Source organism: Sceloporus occidentalis, unplaced genomic scaffold (assembly GCF_023333645.1).
Source record: "Sceloporus occidentalis isolate IW3139 unplaced genomic scaffold, rSceOcc1.0.p SCAF_6, whole genome shotgun sequence".
Taxonomy (NCBI): domain Eukaryota; kingdom Metazoa; phylum Chordata; class Lepidosauria; order Squamata; family Phrynosomatidae; genus Sceloporus; species Sceloporus occidentalis.
Genome location: NW_028316986.1, coordinates 124,435,425 through 124,459,419, shown reverse-complemented (window position 1 = coordinate 124,459,419; position 23,995 = coordinate 124,435,425). Strand labels below are relative to the sequence as shown.

Here is a 23,995-nt window from a genome sequence, read left to right as displayed (position 1 = left end):
GGTTTGAACAAAGCAGAATAGAGTCCCCCCCCCTCAAATGATTCTATAGAAAAAAGAGAAAGAAAAAACAGAATTCTACTTTAGTTTAGCCAGAGTCCCCATGGAAACAGCTCTCTTCTTTTCTCTCTTGGTTCTAGTTTGTTACAAGTTAAAGTGCTCCTGATGATGAACAACTCAACTGCAAGCCAAAACAGCCCAAATGATGGTGCAATATAATAGCCTTCACAGCTGTGGAACAACTGCCAGCATCTGTATCATTTGGGGAAATAAAAGCAAACACATGCAAGCGCACACAGCTAATAAGGCTGAAAACAGACTTCAGAACAAACACTCAGTAGGTTGAAATCTCAGGGCCACATGGAATGCTGCCAATAGTTCCCTCCGCTCGCTGGACTCTGTTCACAGTCTCGTGCAATTAATACAAGGAGGACTAAAGTGCGTGCACATATTTAACAGCCTGCTGTTCAGAACGGGATACGTGCACGTCAGACCATACAAGCCTATTAATCCATTCCAAATGAAAGAAAACAGTGCATTTTGCTTTTTTGTTTGTTTGTTTTTGTGCTATATCTCTTGGACCAGCTTGAATTGTTTGAAGAGGGAGGCAGGCACTTCACTGGCAGAATTTAATGAGCCCAACAAGTCTAGGGGTCTAAGGGACTTTTGAAGGGGACCAAAATGAAAACAAATCTAATCCTCCTTTTTAAAGAAAAAAAAAGCTCTGTTTATATTACATGAAGATATACAAATGCTAAAAATATATTAAAGGCTATTCCCCAGTAAAATCTGCAGGGTGAGCTTCAGTGGCTGGCACTGGGAGGTACTCAAAGGACATTGGAGGAGAGTGATCTCTATATCCTGTAACCTCTAACCTAAGTGCAAGTTTCAAGGGGTGTGCAGCATATTATGGGTACATCTCCACTGTAGAAATAGTGCAGTTTGACATTTTACTGCCATGGCTCCTTCCTACAGAACCTTGAGATTTATAGTTTGGTGAGGCACAAGCACTCTTTGGCAGAGAAGGCTAAAGACCTTGTAAAGCTCCAAATCCTACAGGACGGAGCTAGACCAGTTAAAGTGGTATCACTCAAAACCACAAGGTTGCGAGTTCAAGACCAGCAAAAGGGCCCAAGCTCGACTCAGGCTTGCATCCTTCCAAGGTCGCTAAAATGAGTACCCAGACTGTTGGGGGCAAATTAGCTTACTTGCTAATTAGCTTACTTGCTGTTCACCGCTATGATCTTTGGAATAGTGGTATATAAATAAAACAAATTATTATTATTATTATTAAAGCACATTCTTTTAGCAGTGGAGATGCACCTTATGTCATCACCAGAGCTGAAAGAATATACAAGAACCTGATGTGTATAATAGAAAATGGCATCTCTAGCAGCAAAAAATCCTGGGACTGGCCTGCAGCATGATCTGCTTTTATGACAAGGAATCTCCAGGTTCATTTGCTTATGATCTCCAGGGTCATAAGCAAAGATCTTTTCCATTATATGCCAGCTGGGTCCTACTGGTAATTATAGTGTTGTTATTCCCCTTTAATTGCCATGATTCCATCCTATGGAATCCTGGGACTGGGAGTTTTTTGAGGTCCTAGAGGAGCCTCCTGGTTGAGAATTGCAAGTGCCTCTCCATAAATCAGCAACCCCAGGCTTCCAAAGAATGGAACCATGGCCATTAAAATGTAATAACAAGCTGATCCCACACCGCAGAAATAAAGCACTTTGATAGCACTTTAACGACCCTAGCTTAATGCTATGGAATTATGGAATTTGTAGTTTGGTGGGTCACCAAAGTTCGCAGACAGGGAAGGCTAAATGTCTTACTAAACTACAAACCCCAGAATTTAAAGGCATTGAGTCATGACAGTTAACGTGGTGTCAAACTGATTTATTTCTGCAGTGTGGCAGCAGCCTAGCAGCATTACTGTATAGTGTGAAGAGGCCCTAGCTCCTTTTACCTTGGTATGTCAAGGACAGTTGGCTGGAGGGGAACAACCATGCTTTGGCTGTGATGCGAATTAAAAAAATTAAATGACATGCAACACTATCGGAAGAAAAGCAAACACAGCCTAGAACAAAACCCTAAAGAGGGGAATCCACAAAGTTGGTGCAAGAGAATGCATTGTTTGCTACTCTTGTTGTCAACAAGACACCAGTTGATAAGGGCCTAAATCCAATGGTTAGTCCTAGATAGAGTATATCAACTAAACCAATAGGATTTACATAAGTGGTGACTTATTCTGCAATTGATTGAATGGGTCTATTCTAGGTGGCACTACCAATTACATGCAGACATTTGTTATTTATATTGTCAGGAAGATACCCATTAAAAAGGAATTTACATAAGTGTAGACCTATGATTGTTTCGATAGATTTACAGTAGCTATGACGGCTAATTAGATTTAGGCCAAAGCATCTGTAATATAGTGTTAGGCTTGTACAATAAAATAGTATGATACTTATACAGGTATTTCTACATAGCACTCCCAAACCACCAACCTGCCTGGGAGAAGTGTTTGATTTTGCACAGTAGGCAGTGAAACCTTTGTGTGTCTGCTGGCCCTGCTTGCACTACTTGTATTCATTGTACCAGACTGCTAACAAGAAGGGAAGCACCAGCAGTAATACTTTGCTGCTTGAATGATGGGAAGAAGCAATGATTAAATCAACCCTTTAGTAACTGAGGGGGGAAAAAACCTTCTTCCTTGCTTTACACTCAGTACACACTAAAATGATAATCTGAAAGGCCCTAAATGGACAACAAGTAAAGATATGACATTTATTCTCCCTCCCACTCAATAAAACTATACAAAGAATGTGAAGAAACATTTCAGAGAATCAGAGAATCAGAGAATTATAGCGTTGGAAGAGACCACAAGGACCTTTCAGTCCAACCCCCTGCCATGCAGGAACTCACAATCAAAGTATCCCCGACAGATGGCCATCCAGCCTCTGCTTAAAGACCTCCAAGGAAGGAGACTCCACTACACTCCAAGGGAGTGTGTTCCACTGTCGAACAGCCCTTAATGTCAGGACGTTCCTCCTAATGTTGAGGTGGAATTTCTTTTCCTGTAGCTTGCATCCACTGCTCCGGGTCCTAGGAGATTACCGCACTGCGTTCTGAGAACGTTCCATGTCGTAACGTGATGAGAACGTTCCTGGAACGGATATTACCGCATTAGCAAACTAGAACATGATCAGAACGTGATGAGAACGCATTTTACCGCACAGCGCTTCCTTTTTCTTGAAACCGTTCCCAGAACATATTCCACCAAGGCCGAGAGAAATCCATTCTCTCATTCCTCCGTCTCCTGATTGGCTGAAAGAATGACAGGCAGGGAGGCAGGCGGGCGAACGACTGCAGTGAGGGAAGGTGTGTGTGTGAGAGAGAGAGGGAGGAAAGAAGGAGGAGCTCCATGCAGGTCTCTTCAAGCTGAAGGAAAGCAAGTTGCCAGGGAGGGGACTGGGCCAAGGGCAGAGCCCGGGCAGCCATAGCAGCTCTTTAAACCGGTTAGAAAAGAAGAGTCCTCTGCTGTCATCTCAATTCCCCTTTTTGGCAGCTTGTCACCCTTTTGCCTCCTGTGTGTGTGCGCATGTAATGTGTGCCTTCATAGAATCATAGAATCATAGAGTTGGAAGAGACCACAAGGGCCATCCAGTCCAACCCCATTCTGCCATGCAGGAAATCACAATCAAAGCATCCCCGACAGATGGCCATCCAGCCTTCGTTTGAAGACCTCCAAGGAAGGAGACTCCACTACACTCTGGGGGAGTTTGTTCCACTGTCGAACAGCCCTTACTGTCAGGAAGTTCCTCCTAATGTTGAGCTGGAATCTCTTTTCCTGTAGCTTGCATCCATTGCTCTGGGTCCTAGTCTCTGGAGCAGTAGAAAACAAGCTTGCTCCCTCCTCAATATGACATCCCTTCAAATATTTAAACAGGGCTATCATATCACCTCTTAATCTTCTCTTCTCCAGACTAAACATCCCCAGCTCCCTAAGTCATTCCTCGTAGGGCATGGTTTCCAGACCTTTCACCATTTTACTCGCCCTCCTTTGGACACGCTCCAGTTTCTCAGTGTCCTTTTTGAATTGTGGTGCCCAGAACTGGACACAATATTCCAGGTGGGGCCTGTGAGCTTCCCTCCCCGCTTTAATTCTTGTCTGGCTCTTTGCTATGGAATTCTAGGAGTTGTTTGCTTGCTTTTGTGTGGTGCTCCAAACAGAGGAGCTTTTGTGGGTTCCTTCATGGAGGGAAGGAGGAGAAGGTCCTGGGCATCCCTGCCATCCCTGCCTCCTGCAGGCTGCCAGCACAGGAGCCCCGCTGGACATGACACCAGAGGCCCCCCCCCACAGAAGCAGCCAGACCCTCTCCCTCTTGCTCTCTGCCCTGGCCCCCTGTTTCCCTCTCTCTTTCTCTTTCGCTCCTTTCCTCTTCTCTCCCTTGTCCCAACTTTCCTCCCTTCCCTCCCTCCTTCTTTCCCCCCTCACACACACACCCCTTCCCTCACTGCAGTTGCTCGCCTTCCTGCCTCCCTGCCTGTCATTCTTTCAGCCAATCAGGAGACGGAGGAATGAGAGAACGGATTTGAGAACGGATAAGAATACCGCACAGACCTCTGTTGGAACGTTCTCATCACATTACAGCTCACTGGGAACACATTCAATCCGTCCCCTCCTGGAACACATGTAGAACACATTTAGAATGTTCTGAGAACCCGATTGGAACACAGATGTGCGGTATTCTTAAATATGTTCCGTTCTCATCACGTTCTGAGAATGTTCTCAGAACGCAGTGTGGTAATCTCCCTAGTCTCTGGAGCAGCAGAAAACAAGCTTGCTCCCTTCTCAATATGACATCCCTTCAAATATTTAAACAGGGCTATCATATCACCTCTTAACCTTCTCTTCTCTAGACTAAACATCCCCAGCTCCCTGAGTCTTTCCTCATAGGGCATGGTTTCCAGATCCTTCACCATTTTAGTCACCCACTTTTGGACACGGTCTAGTTTCTCAATGTCCTTTTTGAATTGTAGTGCCCAGAACTGGACCCAATATTCCAGGTGGGGCCTGACCAGAGCAGAATAGACTGACACTATTACTTCCCTTGATCTAGACACTATACTTCTATTGATGCAGCCTAAAATTGCATTGGCCTTGTTAGCTGCCGCATCACACTGTTGACTCATGTTCAACTTGTGGTCTACTTGGACTCCTAGATCCCTTTCACATGTAGTCTCCTTAAGCCAAGTGTCCCCCATCCTATATCTGTGCATTTCATTTTCCACCCTGCTGAATTTCATTTTATTAGCTTTGGCCCAGCTTTCTAGTCTATTCAGGTCATTTTGAATTTTGATTCTGTCCTCTGGAGTATTAGCTATGCCTCCTAATTTGGTGTCATCTGCAAATTTGATAAGTATGCTCCCAATTTTGTCCTCCAAGTCATTGATAAAGATGTTGAATAGCACTGAGCCCAGGACAGATCCCTGTGGGACCCCACTGGTCACTTCTCTCCAGGATAAAAGGAGCCATTGTTGAGCACCCTTTGGGTTCAGCCAGTCAACCAATTTCAAATCCATGTAACCGCTACTTTGTCTAGCCCACATTTCTCTAGCTTGTTTGCAAGAATGTCATGGGGAACCTTGTCAAAGTCCTTACTGAAATGAAGATATACTATATCCACAGCTTTCCCTTCATTTACCAAGCTGGTAATTTTATCAAAGAAAGATAAGATTTCTCTGGCATGACTTGTTTCTCTGAAACCCATATTTACTTTTTGTGATTATGGAATTGCCTTCTAAATGTTCACAGACTCTCTGTTTAATGATCTGCTCTAGAATCTTTCCTGGAATTGATGCCAGACTAACTGGATAATAATTGTTGGGATCCTCTCCCCCCCCTTTTTTTTTTGAAGATCGGGGCAACGTTTGCCCTCCTCCTGTCTGCTGGGACTTCTCCTGTTATCCAGGAGTTCTCAAAGATTATTGCTGTGGCTGCTGCCACACTGCCGAATCAATGCAGCTTGACACCGCTTTAACTACCATGGCTCCATACGATGAGATGCTGGGATTTGTAGTATGTTGTCGCACCAGAGCTTTCAATCTCACAAAACTACAAATCCCAGAATCCTATAGCATTGAGCCATGGCTGTTAATAAGGTGTCAAATTCCATTAATTGTGCAGTGTCGATGCAGCCTGTGCTGTACAAATAATGCTGCTTGACTAGACTGACTAGAAATGGGCACCTTTGAATGAGTTTTACATATGCATGGAGGACAAATTCATTGGGTCTGAGTTGTATATGAACTCCTGAAACGGAACACAAATCCAAATTTAATTTGTGATGGAAAATTTACAAGCCTGCAATCTGATTTCTAAATAAATGCAGGCTGGCATCCTGTTCAGTAATTATGTTGTTGTGAGCCTGACTAATAACACTATAATTATTCCAAATCATGTTTATAGTTGTTGCACAATCACTATGACCCAAAGTGCCTTCCCCAAATCCTACCTTTGAAACCTTGTAGCCCAACAAAAAGTATTTTTAAGCCAATGGAAAGTGGGGCAGCGAGTAATGCCATATTCAACCATCTCACCATCCCAGAGAGCTCTGAGACAGGCACCTGTAATAGGGTCCTAGGATTCTTAAGCTTCCTCACTATGCCCCATGAGCTGGAGAGGGCTTACTGTCCTGCTCTCCGGTGTCTTGGACATGGCTGTGTTGGGGTGGAGGCTGCGTGGCTTCAAAAGTAAGATTTTGGAGGGTAGCATCAGGAAAAGTCATAACATAGTGTGTCTCCTGATGCAGGATCTTGGCCAATATACATGATGAATGTGTATATTGTAGAAATGTATGCAACACACTTAAAACATGCACATAAAGATACTTTCATAAGTGGGAGGAAAAATATATATTAACAATGTGTACCAAAATCTGCTATTTGGAAAAAGGTGCAGAGGAATACGTATGAATTTTGGGAAGTAGAGAAAACACATGCCACAGCCCTTTGTGAACCTGGGTGAGAATGAAATTAAAGGCAGAAGTGGGAGCTTAAGACGAATTCAAGTTTTGCTCATCACATATCCCCAGTTTTATGTGATGTGTTGGAAAGCTAGATATGTTTTTTAAAGACACAGCTGAAAAGACACATCTGAAAAGGACAGCTGGTCTGAGAAACTCCACAACCTTTGATATTGTTAGAGAAATGAGAGTTGTTCTGTGCCTTCATGTTGTTTCTGACTTATGGTGACCCTAAGGTGAACTTATCATGGAGTTTTTTGGGACCAAGAATGTGTGACTCACCCAAGGTCACCCAGTGGGTCTCCATGGCTGAATCTAACTCTGGTCGCCAGAGCTGTAGTTCAACACTCAACATACTACACTCAAACCTGAGGTCAATTTCCTGAGATGGTAAGGGAAGGCTGTAGGGGTGAAATACAGCAGAATGGTATAAGATCAACCACAATACAAAATATTATGACACACAGGCATATGGAAAAACTAAAACTAAGGAGCTTGAGAAACAGAATACTTCCAAAACAGACCCAATAAACATGGACAATAAATTTCTACAATTAAAGTAACTTACATCAAGAAAGGGAACAATGAAAAGATAGGGAAATACGAGGAGCGAAAAGGAAAAGATATCCAATTGATTTATATATTCATGCATTAACAGAGTAGAAAGAGAAAAGGATTGTAAAAGAAACTGGATTTACTCTGGAAAAATAACAAAGAGGAAAAACTGAACAGATGCATGCTTATTAATATAAATAAGACAACAGGTAAAAAATAGCACCAACGTGACAAGTTTTAATGAGAATGCTGTGTACATTTATAATTTTCTTTAAAAAACTGCCAGAATACCAGATAAACAACAAATTTTAATATAGTCAACTTGATACATATATGTCATTACTGCTTAGAAAAATGTTTTAGGTAGGATCATATTCTTACATCACTGTTAGACAGGAAAGGTCACTTTCCTATTAGTGAACTGCAGAATTGTAAAGAAGACATCTTTTCATCATTGACAAGATAGGGTTTCTCTCTTAACACACTGGTACATCAAGACTCTCCATAAAACTGGGCAAGCACTGCAAGCTTTTTCCATATTTGGGGTTTTTTTACTGAAATTTTCATAGAATCATAGAGTTGGATAACACCACAAGGGCCATCAAGTCCAACCCCCTATCATGCAGGAAAACACAGTCAAAGTAACCCCAAAAGTTGGCCATCCAGCCTATGTTTAAAAACCTCCAAAGGAGAAGTTTCTACCACACCCTGAAGCAGTGTATTCCACTGTCAAACAGCTCTTACCATCGGAAGTTCTTCCTAATGTTTAGATGATCACTTTTCCTGTAGTTTACATCCATTGCTCCTTGTCCTAATCTCTTGAGCCATGGAAAACAAGATTTCTCGATTCACAATATGAGGTTCCTTCAAATATTTAGACATGGCTATCATGCCACTTCCTAACCATCTCTTCTCCAGGCTAAACATACCCAGCTCCCTCATGAAGCCATGTTCTATGAGGAAGGAGATTTTCCCACAGGCAAAAGTGATAGAATTTATTATCCTGATTTATTATCGGTTATTATCCTGCTAATAAAGAGGAATTCTAGCGCCACTTTTTATTCTCAAGACATTCCTGTGAATGAAAAGCAGTGCTAGAATTCCTCTTTATTTATGGTATAATGATTTTATTTATGGGATAATTTATGGGATTGGGCTTGAATGGCTTTGAACAGGTGTCATCTCATACAAAAAAGCAGACTTTGGGGCTCGACAGGCAATCCGTTCAGGGACAGGCAATCCATTTATGCCACCCCTAAATGGGTCAGGGACATGGCAGCCACACATCACACCCCCAACCTGGTACAAGTAGAAGCCGTGAAACACAGCTCCTATTTGTGCCCTGGAATGGGTGCCATAAGCGCCACGGCACGCCCTTATGATGCCCCTCATATGCAGTGCCATTTAAGTGCTGCACACGAGTGGTGTCAACATGGTGCGCTCTGTCTGTACGGAAACATGTCAAGATGGCACCCAGGGTGCACAGTAGGGTTTCTCCGCACAACCCTAGTTTGGGCCCAGGCCAGCACAAAGTGCCAGTCTGTCCAGGCCCTTTGTTGCAGGGCGACTACAAGCTGTCCCCCAGCTGCGCTTAGTCACCTGATTTTGAGGGACAAATGCTTTCCATTCCTCAAAATTGACTGGCTAAGTGTGGCTGGGGGGGGGGGAGGCTTGTAGTCACTCAGCAACACAGTCTGCTTTTTTGTGTGCAATAACACCCATTCAAGGTCATTCAAGCCTGACCCCGTTCTGTGCCCAGATGGGGCAAAAAAGGCTGTGCAATAAACTTCTAAGATTACTATATTGGACAAATATTCATGGGATGATTGTGATGAAATACAACCCCCCCTCTACTGCTCCCTAATTTTTTTGTATGAGTTCTGTTACTGAACAATAATTGTTAGCTCACCAGCAGAAACAGAGAACTGGAGGTGATCAGACCACTGTGGCCTCAGCTGCTCAGATGAAGAGGAGGAAGAGCACAGCAGCAGCAGCAGCAGCAGCGGTAGTGCTCCCCCCTCCATGGGCGGAGTGAGCAGCTCTCCCAATTCTTCTCCAACATCTCTGCCCCCAGAACAGCTCCTGAATATATCTGGCTGGCCAGGATTGCCTGAGAAGCATGTGGCAGAAGAGGAGGCAACCTCTGGGTACTGATCAAAAAGTGAAGTTGGCCAAGTGCCTGGGGGAGAGCTGGCTATGGGGAAAAAAAAGGTTTTAGGGACATTGAGGGAAGAAGGGAATTTGGGGGTCAAATCATGTTTATTACTGGGGATCATAACCACAAACTCATTTATTAGGTTATTTTAGGGCACTCCAGGTGAGTTAGACTACAATTTGCATCATCCACATCTAGCATAGTCAATGAGTGTTGCTGTCTAACACCTCTGAATGACACTAAATAGTTGTCTAGGGCAACGTTTTAGCAGGCCATTGCACTGTGAGGAAAAGCTGACCTAGACTTTTTCTCAAAAGGAAAAAATAAATAAAATTAAAGACCAATGAATAAAACACATGAGAGGGAGGGGGCACACTTCATAAAGTGGAGGAAAAATAATATTTGGCATTCTGTTCAGTAACTACAATGCTGTAATCCTGGCTAAAATTATCCTGATTTTTTGTCATTGCACAACCGGAATGGCCAAGAGTGCCCCTCAAATCCTGCCTTTGAAGCCTCAGAGTCCTGCAACACAGCCATGCCCAAGAGTGCTGAAGAGTGCAGTAGTGAATGATAAAACATCTAGCCCTCTCCTGGTTTCAGGGTGTGCTGAGATAGGATCCAAAAAGTACTCCCAGAGGCCTCAGCAGCTGTCTATGTCAGTGTGCTCCATTACTAGGAGAGGGCTGGACTTGTCCTTACTCATCACACTGATCTCCAATAGTTGTTTTGACCAGTTAAAGGGACAGTGTGAGGCTTCAGTGGTAGCATTTTGGAGCATATCAGCAGGAGACATTTCTGGAGCGATGTCTCTTGATGCAGAATCTTGGCTGATGTTTATTAGCTAAAAAGCTTGATATATTTTAGAATGTAGTCTTCTGCAAGGGGGAGTATATAGCGAAAACAAAAAACAACGCAAAGGCCTACCCACCCACCCACCCACCCACACACACACACACACAAACACACACACATCTTTTTGATCCTTGTGCATGGCACATAGCCTGAAGACAATTAAAGGAAATTTCTAAACAAGAAAATTCCAAAATCATTTATCAGTAAATTATTTACCACTAAATTATTTTGCCAGTAAATAATTCTGGTGTTTACTGAAGCAAAAAATTCCACAGACCTTTGCTTTATGTAAATATGTCCAGACTATGTGCAACTGACAACGATCAAAATGGTTTTATACTTTATGATCTTTTATTATGTACATACACATTATCCTTTGTATAGCTTCCTGCAGGAAGCCTTAAAATATTTATAAGCTTCAAACTTATTTGTTTCAATAATTCACCTAAGCAGCACCTTTAGGAAATATTTATTTCCGAAGTACTTATTTCTTTGTGTTATCCTGTTATATTCTACCTTCCCCACAAGAATTCAATATGTGGTAGATTATCTCCCTCCCCATTTTTATCCTTACAACAACACTGTAAAGTAGGTTAGGTTGGAAACGGTTATTAGCCAAAGTTCACTCAGTCAGTTCCAAAGTCACTTTGGAGAGCTTAGGCCCCATACAGACAGGCCAAAATAAAGCTGCTTCGAGTCACTTTGGAGGTATGCTGTTTAAATGATGCATGTGTACTAAGAGTCCGGAAGCCACACCAAAGCCATGATCCAGTCCTAAGGACTGGAGCACAGCTTTGGAGCAGCTTCCAGACTCTTAGTACGCATGCATCATTTAAACAGCATACCTCCAAAGTGACTAGAAGCAGCTTTATTTTGGCCTGTCTGTATGGGGCCTTAAACTCAGATCTCACCAACCCTAGTCCAATACTCTAACCAAGGCACAATATTGGCACACTGAAACCACATGGCTTCTGATGCATTAACACAATTCATTTTTGGAATTTGAACCAAATCTCAGCCCACTTTCTGTCTAACAAAATAGTTTAGACATATCCACTAACACTCCAAACATACACCATATCCTGTAAGTTACTAGTTTTGTTTGTTTGCATCTTGATTAAATTGACTCCTTTCTCCAAATATAGTAACAAAAGCATTTATTCGTTAGGAGACCATGCAAACAGTTTACATTCTTGGCAAGTATGGACAATTTGAATCTTGTTTCAAAACTTATGTTTCACCAAACTTATATCACCACTACTGGTGCATTATTCTGGATATATGTGACATACAATCTACACATATTTTTACAAAGGATTTTTACATTCTCACGTACATGAAAGTATGAAAAAGATGCATAAATCTAGGGAAGTGGATGGTCAGTTCTTTGTACTTTCTGATGCTCTGAAAGAGACATTCAATTTCTCATACCTAATAGATTAACTCAGCTAGTTTCACTAAACCCTGTTAAATATGTTTTGATTAATATCCAGTTTCTATATTGTTGTTTGTTGTTAGCAACCTTCAAGTCAACTCTCTCATGGTGACCTTGTGGATGAAATGCCTCCAAGACACCTTGTCTTCCACTGCTTTGCTCAGGCCCTGCAAACCTCTGCCTGTAACACCCCTGACTGAGTCCATCTATCTGGCATGTGGTATTCCTCTCCTTCTTCTGCCCTCTACCTTTCATAGCATTATTGTTTTTTCTAGTTATCTATGCTTTCTCATTATGTGGCCAAAGTACAACAGCCTTAGTTTGATCATCTTGATTTTCAAGACTTCTAGTTTGATCTGTTCAAGAACCCATTTGTTTGTCTTTTTGGATATCCACAGTATCCTCAGCACTCTTCTCCAGAACCACATCTCAAATGCATTGATTTTCTTTCTGTCTGCTTCCTTTACTGTCCAACTCTCACATCTGTACATGGCGATGGGGAATATAATGGCGTGAACGATTCTGACTTTAGTGATCATTTGTATATCTTTACTCTTCAGGATCTTTTCTAGTTTTTTCATAGCTGCCTACCCATTCCTAGTCTTCTACTTATTTCTTGACTGCAGTCACCACTCTGGTCAATGTTTCATAGAATCATAGAATAATAGAATTGGAAGGGACCACAAGGGTCATCCAGTCCAACCCCATTCTGCCACGCAGGAAATCCAAATCAAAGCATCCCCGACAAATGGCCATCCAGCCTCTGTTTAAAGACCTCCAAGGAGGGAGATTCCACTACACTCCGAGGGAGTGTGTTCCCTAGATATCGGAATTCTTTGACTATTTCAGTTTCCTTACTGTCTAGGTTCTGTATTAATCCACATAAAGTTCATACAGTCTGTGTAGACTACAGACTTAGGCCATGAACTACAATGGACATGAGTCAGCTGGGCTTTGTTGTCTTTCTCTTACTATTCTTCCCAAACAGCTGATGGCCATTGGAATTTGTGACCAGATTTTATCGTCTATGGAGACCCTTCCTCTACAATATCTCCAAGGAAAAAATATACTCCATGATGCTAATGCTGGCATTTTCTTTCCTCTGTATATTTCTTTTTTATTTTTATTATTACTGTATTTTCCCCCTTTTACTATGAATGAAGAAGTCTGAAAACCAGTGTAATTTTGTGCCCTTTGGATGATCTAACAAAGATATCACCATTATACAGAATTTGGATTTTGTTTTTATGATTGGTAGAGATGGAAATTAGTAGAATTTTTTTTTTTTTTTTGGCCAGGTTAAAATATTGGGTTTTCAATGGAGAAGAAAACCTGTCTGGAAGAACGATAGACCAGTGACAGTTTTGTGCATTTTTCTCTTTGAACATCTCAAAGTGTTCTGGAGGGATTATATGTACATAAACAAGCTCTTGGATTATGTTTAGTATAGGCAACTGGGTAGGACTGATGAGAGAGCTGCAATACAACAACACCTGGAGGGTCACATGTTGCCTGTACAGTGTAATACAGCATCTTCTAGAATAGATTACGTTGCAATACAAGTATATAAAAATTTAAGATGACTTTGCTGAATCAGACTGAGGGTCCATTTAGTGCTGGGTTGATTTGGGCTCTCTAGGCACTAGTGAACTACAGCCTGGCCAATGGTGAGGTATGATATGAAGAAAACTTCATCTGGAAGGCTAAAGGTCCCTCATCTTATTCTAGTTCTAGTCCAGAATCCTGTTTTCCACTGGGGAAACCCACAAGGAAGATATGGACTCAATAGCCTTCTTCTGTTGCTGCAATTGTTATTTGATGAGTAAGCTGCCCCTTATAGAGTTATCATAAATAGTTGCCACTGGTCTTCGATGCCACTTTAGAAGCCATCTGTATCAAATTGTATGATTTCCTTCTGAAATTATCTAGCCTAGAGGCCATCAGCATGCATTTCACACAGTGAAAAGCGTGCTTTGAGTTAGTAAGTCAAATTTGTCTTTGAAAGCATGTAGAGTAATGCTTAACAAAAATATGAGTTGCCATCCTGTTCAATAACTACAATGTTGTAAGCCTGCCGTATGAAAAGAAAAAAGGAAGAGACAAAGTGGGCAAAATAACTGCATTAAAGTAGTTACAACTATATATACAAATCTTCATAAGTGTTGGCACTCTAAATATATAAAACCAATTTCTTTCAAATATATATTGGCATCACAATTTACATCCACTCAAGTATAAAAATATTGTACATATTTACAGGTTTTAAACTCATTTAATGACTTCAAAAAACAGTGAAAACTTTATAAACCAAGAAGTACAAGCAGGAAATTTGATATACTGAAAGTGGAAGACTTGGGAAAAACTTGAGATATGGAAAGGATGGTGAGTGATGATGCTACACTACTTCTCTCAGTAAGTGTGATGCGCTGTGGTAGGCAATGGTAGGAACCCCTATGGGATCTTGTTGCAACTGCCCTTTGCACCATTGTATCCAGCCCTTGGGTTGCATTCAATCCGAGGGCTGGATACATCATGGTTCACTGCCCCAGTCTCCACAACCCAGTAGGGGCTGCATGGCTTAAAAGGTACTTCGGAAGATGTAACTACATTGGCATGGCTACATTGTTGTCTTGATGAAGGCCAATATGTTCATCTGCTCCAAATATGGAACAGTGGTTTCTCTGAATACTAACACATACATTCCATTAAAAAAAGAAAAGAAAAGAGGTGTGCCTTAGATTTGGCCAAATCCCAAACAAAATTGGACTGATTCAGTCAGGTATTGGAAATGTTTAGAATCATAGAATCATAGAGTTGGAAGAGACCACAAGGGCCATCCAGTCCAACCCCCTGCCATGCAGGAAATCACAATCAAAGCATACAAGAACACAAGAGTGTCCTTAATCTGAAACTAGACACTTCCAAAAATTTGTAAGCCATTTGAATGCCGAGGGTCACACTAGCACATACAGTCTATCTCCAAAACCCCTTTGCAGACTCTTCATAAGTGGAACACAATGAGGAGAGAAGGAAAAGAAGAAGGTTTTTTGTTGTTGCTGCTGACTGGTAGTTTCAGCTTCTAATTACAATCAATGGTTTCACAATGACACTCCAATCTGAGTGCTTTTGAGGAAAAGATATTGCAGAAATGGATCTGAGAACCTCTCTAGGGCTCAGTAGGCCACTTTGGTGGGTTTCCCTTCGGAGATTACTGATGGCAAAACAGTTTGGGTTGACCTTGTGGACTTGGGGGGCATTGGCTGCTTATCTGGAAAATATAGGATCTTCAAGTACTTCTACCTCTGTCACTGTAGGCTCCATACCTCTTGTGTTATCATTCTTGCTGAGATACTGGTCCCAAACATAGAGTGAAATATTATCTGTTTATCCCACCTTTCTTCTCATATGGGACTCAAGGCAGCTAAAAAGTCTTAACATCTTTTCCCATTTATTATTACCCCTCAGTCCTTGCAACCATCTCTCTGAAATTTTGCAAATTTCTTACCTAGGGCTGGCTCTATGTGATACTTCATTTTAATATAAATTGTCAAAAACCACATGGAGTGGACTAATAGACAGGTAATCATTGGTCCTTCATAAACATTAAATTAAACATTTCCTTTCCACAAAAATGCTGTTGTTATACTTGTACGTTTTCAGATTTTTTGATGAGAAGCACCACTATGCTTTCAGGTTTATCAATGAGAAGCACCACTAACACCATGCTATCATTTTCATAATAGTCTGTTATGTGTATAAAATTGTAAGGGTGATGGTAAGAATGTCCTGCTTTGGAAACCTCCAAACCTTAAGAATGTTTTGGTATAAAGCTTCCTAAATCTATTCTTCTGAAACTTGGGAGGCTTGATTTTCTCAGGACGGGCAAATACCACCCCCCCAAATTTCATCCACTTACACCATGAAATAAAAATAATTTACCAATGGTAACCCCCTTTTTAAAAATCCAAATTACAGTCATGTAGCACAAAACTCACTATACCTATTGTGTGTCTTACTAAGGGGTTTCCATATTGGCAAATTTCATCCAAGTCTACAAATAGAGAAAACACACTAGTGAGCTGCAGGGATGTATTTCTTCAACAATATTGCTCTCATAGGAAACAGTGGTCATTCTGAGAAATTTTCTTCTCACTATAACAAAGTACTCAAAAACTTTGCAGTTTTAAAAAAGAATTGACAGTTTGGGACTTATTCAGTGCAAATTGTGCAAAAGATATTTTTGTGCAGAATACTCTTAAACTACAGCATTTTCAGTGCAGAAAACAGCACAGTGTCAGTCACTTACCATATCAGCCTAACCTACTCCATAGGATTTTTGTAGTGGGGGATAAATGAACAGACACCCTTGTTAACAACCCTCAGAGTCTTTTTGAAAAACTGTTCATGGAATAGAGCTTTATTGTAATTTTTAGAGCATTCCTCTTTTGAGGAATGGAGATTTAAAAAAAAAAACTTGCAGTAAATGAAAGAGCCCTGTGAACTCTTGATTGAATCTAATTTACAGTCACATGCCTAAAGCCATCCACCAACTAAGGAGCAGTGGCTGAATTTCTTTAATGCAAGAAAAAACAAATTATTGGTCAAGAGGTTGTGAGTGACTGTGACAGAAATAAAGAAAGGCTATGGAAAGAGCAGGAAGGAAATAATTGTATCTCACCTCTTAGCCGATAATAAGCTTGATGGCTTGCTAAAATCTGCTTCACTGACTCTTGAGGGCAAACCTTCACTCCAGTTGGGAAAAAAGAAGATCTCTTTGTTCGATGCTTGGCCATATCAAATATTCTCCGAATAGTTGATACTCTAGACCTCTTTGTAGTTCTCTCCGACTTTTCAGACCCAGAAGCATCTGCAAGAAGTTTGGCTTCATCGTGATTAATTTTATTTGGAGTTTCTGCAAGAGGAAAGATGAAGAGAAACAGACTGTTCAGTTAGCTACGAAACAGAAAATAGATTATTTATTTTTTCTAAAGAGTAGACCAAGACCGCAAAATATTGATGGCATGACAAACACAATTTGCCTCTTCTGTAAAGAACCAGGTACTGAATAATTTTCAGTGACAGAATATGTTCTAAGATTTACAAGAGTTAGAAATGAATTTCCCTTCAAGTCAAACCCCTAAACTAAATGTAGGTAGTATCAGAACCTGAGGCCAGGGACCCTTTCAGACTATTCAGTTATAGTTAATTACACAATTAATTATGTAATGTAAACAGATCACAAGTCTGGCACTCATGGGGTCCCAACCCAGCCCTCTGGGTGATCACAGATGGCCATGGTCCCTTCCCCTTGACTTTTTGTCCTTGCATGATGAATAGTAGCTTTCTCCATGCTGCAAGAAAAAACAAATGTTCTTTTGCAGCATTTTCACCATATTCAAACTTCCCAAAGTGCCGCACAGGAATTATTCCCCTGTGAAAAATATGTGGGTTTTGTGCAAAACTTGCTTTCTGTGAAGAAGGAAAATGTTTTCTGTCAAAGAAATACTGTTTTCTGCACAGAAAACAGAATGGGGGTAGGTTGTTGTTTGTACATATAATAATTCCCCCACAAAATTTCTGGACCTTGAATAACAGGAGAAAATTGTGCAAAAGTTCTGTTGTTCAGTTATTCTTGACAGGGGTTCCCAACTATTGGAATACCTGTTGTTGTTGTTTTTTTATCTTGGTTGGAATAATATTTTTTACACTTCCACTAAAGTCTCCATAATTTAGTGGTTTCTCAGATAGAACAGTTCCTTCTCCATGATTTTAAAAAGGCTGAAAGCAGTTCCCTGTCTCTCTCTGCAGAAGGAGCTTGCCTGTTGTTTCATTCTGTAGCTCAGTGATTCTCAACCTTCCTAATGCCGTGACCCTTTAATACAGTTCCTCATCTTGTGGTGACCCCCAACCATAAAATCGGTTCCAAAGACCATGAAAAATATGTGTTTTCCAATGGTCTTAGGTGATCCCTGTGAAAGGGTCATTCAACCCCCAAAGGGATCGCAACCCACAGGTTGAGAACTACTGCTGTAGCTTCTGCCAGGCTTCCTGGCTTGAGTCATATCAAACTGTTTGTTCTCCACACGTTTTACTTCCTAATGTACACATATGCTTCTTTCATTAGGGCTCAGAGGTTCATGATTATATCATTGGATAATTGGATCTTGCATATTTGAAAGGGGACACATGCCCCCTGCCCTGTATAAGGGACACATCTGCATGACACAGTTATAGCAGATTTAGGCCTGAAACAGACGTGTAGATGGGGTTAGCTTCTGGCCTTTCTGGGGGCATGGAGTTTACATGACGCACACCCCCAGAGTGACTAGAAGCTGCCCAGGGCTGTCCCAGTGCCACCTAAAGCAGCCCAAAATCAGCCCCAAAAGGAGAAGATCTTTTCTGCTCCTTTGGGGATTAGATCAGGAAGTACCTTCAGGGCCATGGTGTGTGTTTGCCATGGTCCCATGGCAATTGGGCTGGGAGCAGCTTTTGTACACTCCTTCCTGCCTGTCGGCTTCATTCCTTAGAGTATTTTAATTATCATGACAGTATCCCAGCTGAGCCATGAAACCCACTGGGTGAACTTGGGCAAGTCACTTGCTCTCAGCCTCAGGGGAAGGCAATGACAAAACCTCCTCTGAACAAATCTTGCCAAGAAAACCCCATGATAGGTTTATCTTAGGGTTGCCATAAATTGAAAATGACTTGAAAGCACGGAACACACAAATCTTATGGAATCTTAGGATTTGTATTTGGTGAGGTAGTTATATTTTTCATAGCCGTTGGAATATTATGGCAGAGCATTCTAAGTACCTCACCAAACTACTGGCTTCTTTAGGATGGAGAAATGACAGATAAGATGGACCAGATACAACCTTGTGATACAGATATATCCTAAGACAACCTTTTCCGATGCAGCAATACATTTTTCTTTAAGTGGCCACAAGGGCCTTGTCCCTTCTATTAATACATTATTATTTCTTAGGAGCCAGCATGTTGCAGTGGTTTGAGTCTTGGGCTAAGACTCTGGAGACCCTGCTCAGCCATGAAACCCCTGGGAAAGTCGCATTCTCTCAGCTTCAGGGGAAGATTAGGACAAACCTCCTTTGAACAAAACCTGCCAAGAAAACTCCATCTTAGGTTCATCTTGGGTCACCATAAGTCAGAAATGATTTGAAGGCCCATGACACACACACACACACACACACACACACACACACACACACACATCCCGCTATTCCATCTGGGACTGCCACACTGAAGTTCAAAACAAGGTGCTCAGTGTCGATCACATGGCTGAACACCTTGTTGTGATTTCAATGGATGATGTGCATCATCACTCCCACCAATGGTGATGTACCCATATTGTACAGCAGGACACTATGTAAACAGTCACCCAGCATTGCTACAAAGTGCTCAGGATTTTCCTGGAAAATATGGAGAAGAAGGTAAGTCTTTTTAATGCAGTTTAAGGCAGGCATGGTTCAAATTCAATGGGAAACTGGCCTCAAGTCATGAAGACAGAGTGTGGTCAAATTGGGGCTTTGGCTCTGCATTGTAAAGACAAGTTATGGTGAGGGCAGTGGGAAACCAGTTCATTTGGCCTGTGTAGACATCTCCCTAGAAGTGGCATGGAGAGGATAAAAAGTACAATGACATGGGAATGGAGGCAATAAGAGAAAGAAGAGTGACTAAGGAGTGGGAGAGGAAAAGGTGGGATGGCAAGGGAATCAGAAGGGATAGAGAGCAAAGTTTGAGAGAGTGAGAGCATGATGTGTTTGGGTGTGAAAGGGGGAGAGTAACTGCATTGACAAGTTGGGAGGGAAGAGTAGCAAGGTGAGAGCAAAGCAAAGTGCACACATATGGACAAGCAGAGGTAAGAGTTTGGTCCAGTAAAACTGGTCCCTTGAAGAAGATTTTTTAAAATGTGGATTCCCCCAAACCCTATTAGATTACAGACCACAATCACAAAAAATCACAGATCCAACACTTTTCTGCATCGTTGTGGAGCAAAAGCATGAATTTCTAAGGTCTAGGCCTTTAATGCATTCTTCTCAGCTTTGTTCCCCACCCAGAACACTAACACACCATAGGCTACCTCTGTGTCCACACATGCTTTCTGGGAATTGGTCGTCATTTGTTGTAGATACATTTTACATTTTAGATGTATTCCCAAAAGATAGAATGTGCTGATATTTATAAAAAATATGAATATAGGGCCAAAATACATTAGTAAAATACAGAGAAATATATGGTGCTCTCCATACATTGTGTGGCAAATTAGATCATCAAACTGCTTTCATTTGATGAGAGTAAAATTTGCACTGTCTGTTTCGCTGGCCAAGAATATTATGCTTTACATCATTTTACATGACACAACAATTCGAAATTTTATGAAAGCTAACAGCAAAGGAACCCCTGAAAGCTTTGAATTTCAATAACTTGAAAAGAAAGCAACAAATTCATTTTCATGGAGATAATGAAAGAGCAGTTGGTGAAGTAATTATATTTTAACTTCTATTCACTAATGCTTAAAGAAATTATGTTGATTTTAAATGAACTTTTCAAGATGTTTTGGCAGCATTAAAGCAATTATAATGTTGATGTTAAATGAACTTTTCAAGATGTTTTGGAAGCATTTCTGTAGTTACATGTTGTGTGCATCTTTTCTCTTTTACAAGCAACTTGAAAAGAACCAAAAGGTAAACAAAATAAAGGGTTTGTTTAAAGAATTGTTAAAAGAAAGTGGTGAAATGTGTAGATGATTTGTAAACTTTCTGAGACAGAAAATATTTTTTGTAAGAGGCCAAGAAAATGAATATAGCTTGGATTCTGATCATCTGATTGTAGATAGCAATTGTGTTTGGAAAAGATAGAATTTCACCAAGGGGCGTTGAAAAGAAATCAAATGTCTTTCAAGAGAATCAGCTTACAAAAGAATAAGAATATTACAAAAATTAAGGGCTAAATATTTAGTGGAGCATGACAAGTTTCAATGTAGCAGGAATAATTTGCGTCTGTTTCTTTTTCTTCCGTGAAATGAGGAATATAGCTTCGAGCAAAGCCATAAACATTAATTATTATGTCGAGAGTTGTTAAACAGATGAAAAGAAAATAAGAGAGGAAAGATGGTTCATCCTGACAATTTGGAACTGACTGAACTGAATCTGAGCAGACAAAGAAAAGGAAAAGAAGAGCCTCTTCTAGCAAGATGATAGAGAATAAGTAGCCCCTGTTCTACGTCAGCCTATTGTAGGAATTTCTAATTAACATTCCAGTGAACTGTCCTTCTCAAAGCACAAAAGCTGGGAACAGTTATTACATGGCTTTGTAGCAAATCTATTTTAGAAAGCACATGCTGTAAGCACTCTTGCATGAAGGAAATAAAACACATGAAAATGAAAGTGGTTCATAACGATTCTTTCCTGCAAGTTGCAAAAAGGGTTCTGTCAGTTGCAAGGGGGCAAATGTTTTATTTATACATTGAGTTCCTAATACCAAATTGTCAGCAAGAAAGCAGCAAAATGACCTAACGTATCTACTAGTTCCATTTCCATTGATCACTTCTTGTTTGTCACTAATCTGTGACAAGGTAAAATGGTCAAACATTTTGTACCAAAATATACAAAATTCTTAGCAGGCAGAAACAGATTAGATTTTCAACAAATGCCGATCAAAAATTGGGTATGTTTTTAACAGGAGTGAATTTTCTGTTTAACAGTTTAAGTGTACAAGCTGGAAAAGAAGCACTGTGCAATATGTTTTAGCCACAAGACACTAATGTGGAACAGAAAGTGCCAAGGGTGGAATGAAGGACTAAAGCATGGGCAATTTTGTGAATCCCTAAACTGATTTGCAGCAGGGTTGTTAACTCCTGTTTTTATGCTGTTTAGCCATCTGTATAGCAGTGTGACAGCGTACCTCACCTACTTCCTTTGTCTAGCACCTACTTCCTTTGTCCAGAGGGAAGAGATAATCTATTCTGTTTATTTCTTCCTTATTTTTCTCAGAGTCTGAGCAAGTTACTTCTTGGATTACATCTGGATCCACCAGCCATCATGGTATTTGTCAAAATGTCATTATCTAAACTGCAGCTTCTAAAAATCCATATTTATTTATTTTTTATAAAATATTATCTTGAATGTATTTATTTTGGTCTTGCCATTGGTGTTGTGCCCTTTCAGGACATGGGACAGAAAGAGATCCCCACTACTTGAGTACTTTTCCTGTGTTGCAGTTCTACTGAGAAAGAAGCCTGAAGCAGACTAGTGAACAGAACTGCTGGAACACAGAGCTCCATAGCATCAACATGGAAGTACTTGCCAAACTGTATGGCAGAATAACCATAAAGAAGGTAACTGACGGCAGGGCTCTGCCTGTACTACTCATACCCTACAACATTATATGAATAAAAACCAGGAGATGTGTGATCAAACAACATCAGAGTGTAGTCAAGGTGAGAAAAGCTATACATGAGGAAGAACACACAAGCTAGAAGAGGATGTAGCAGTTTCTTTTTACTGGAGCTTGCAGGGAACAGCAAGACTCCACCCCTTCTCCTCTCTTTCTCCGGCTGGGCTAACTGAGTGCAAACTACATTTGAACTTTGGTTTCAGTTTGCAGCAGCTGAAGTAAGGTGAGACCAAAGAGGGAAATGGGAAGAAGAGGAAGAAAATGGGACATTTTAAAAACAGCTGGAAAAAGGGGAAGAGCAGAGACTTAATTGAGACCATCCCTGTCAAATTGGGACAGTTGGAGGACACGACTACTTAGCTGTTTCACAACTTTCCCTTTGCCTCTGCTACCTTGCTTTGCCCATCTTTCAGGGACATCATGGCTGGCACTCATTTGGTGGCATTTGCAGGCATAACTGGGGATAGTGCCGGTGTAAGGACGTTTTCAGACCTTGCTGAAAGGGATGTCAGTTCTCCTTCCACATGGCCTCTGTCTGGCATGCAAGAACAGCTAGCCAAGCTCCCTCTCCCTAGCCCCTGATCAGCTGTGGGATGTGTAACCAGATTTGTTTCAGCTGCTCTTGAATACAAAGGGCCTGGAAGTTTATTCCCTTTTCACTCCATGCTCAAGAGCATCTAGAGCAAGCTCGGGCACACTTCTGTGGCTGGTAAGTGGCCAGGAAAGGGGAACTGTACCCAGAGCTCTTCCAACTTGTCTTGTAGTCAAAGAGAAAGAGCCAGGAAGAGAGTCACCTTCCTTAAGTACACCAACAGAGACTCACACTTCATCCATAAAATAGAAATGGGAATCATGTGGTCCCTGATTCTTGTTGGACTTCAGGTCCAGTAACCGAAGCCAACATAGCCAATGGTGAGAAATGTTGGGACTTGAAGTCCTATGATGTCTGGAGTGCCACATCACTCTCATCTCTGCTGCAACCTATTTCTGTAATTACATCTCGATTTCCCATCACAGCAAGAACAACCTTCATCTACTAGAGTCATTCACAGCCCTGAATCACCAAATGTTACTGGACTTTTTATTTTTAGATGCTTCAGCTGCCATAACTGAGGATGAAAAGAGATGTACAAAAGACAGTCCAAACACTTTTTTATTGCCTTCTGCCTAACCTGAAGTTTTATTTATTATGACTATTTTTTCCAGCATTGGCATTGGGAGGATGGTAAGAAAAACAGAGTTTCAGGACTGAATTGTAGTAGTGCATCTACAGAAAACAATACAGTAAAGCCTGACCTGGGAGAGAATGACATTCTACCCTAAGTGATCTATTTTTAGCTGTGGGTGCTTACATACAACAGGCATGATAAACAGATGCCTCCAGAATAACTTACTGAATACAGTGGGTCCTTGCTTTCCACTGAGGTTTGGTTCTAGGAAACTGCCCCCCCCCCTTCACGGATACCAAAATCCATGGATGCTCAAGAGCCTTTCAACAAAATGGCATAGTGAAATGGTGTATTTTATATTTATGTATTTTGAAATATATTT

At 41.1% G+C, this 23,995-nt stretch overlaps 1 protein-coding gene across 7 annotated transcripts in view; it reads right to left on the bottom strand.

The window, feature by feature from the left end:
- IMPG1 (interphotoreceptor matrix proteoglycan 1) overlaps window positions 1–23,995 on the bottom strand; it is a 131,600-nt gene that overhangs the window by 90,799 nt on the left and 16,806 nt on the right. For all 7 annotated transcript variants that reach the window (XM_089530885.1, XM_089530886.1, XM_089530890.1 and 4 more), the window contains one exon: window positions 16,710–16,943. In XM_089530885.1, coding sequence (XP_089387011.1) covers window positions 16,710–16,943 — 234 coding nt within the window. The remainder of the gene's footprint in view (window positions 1–16,709; window positions 16,944–23,995) is intronic.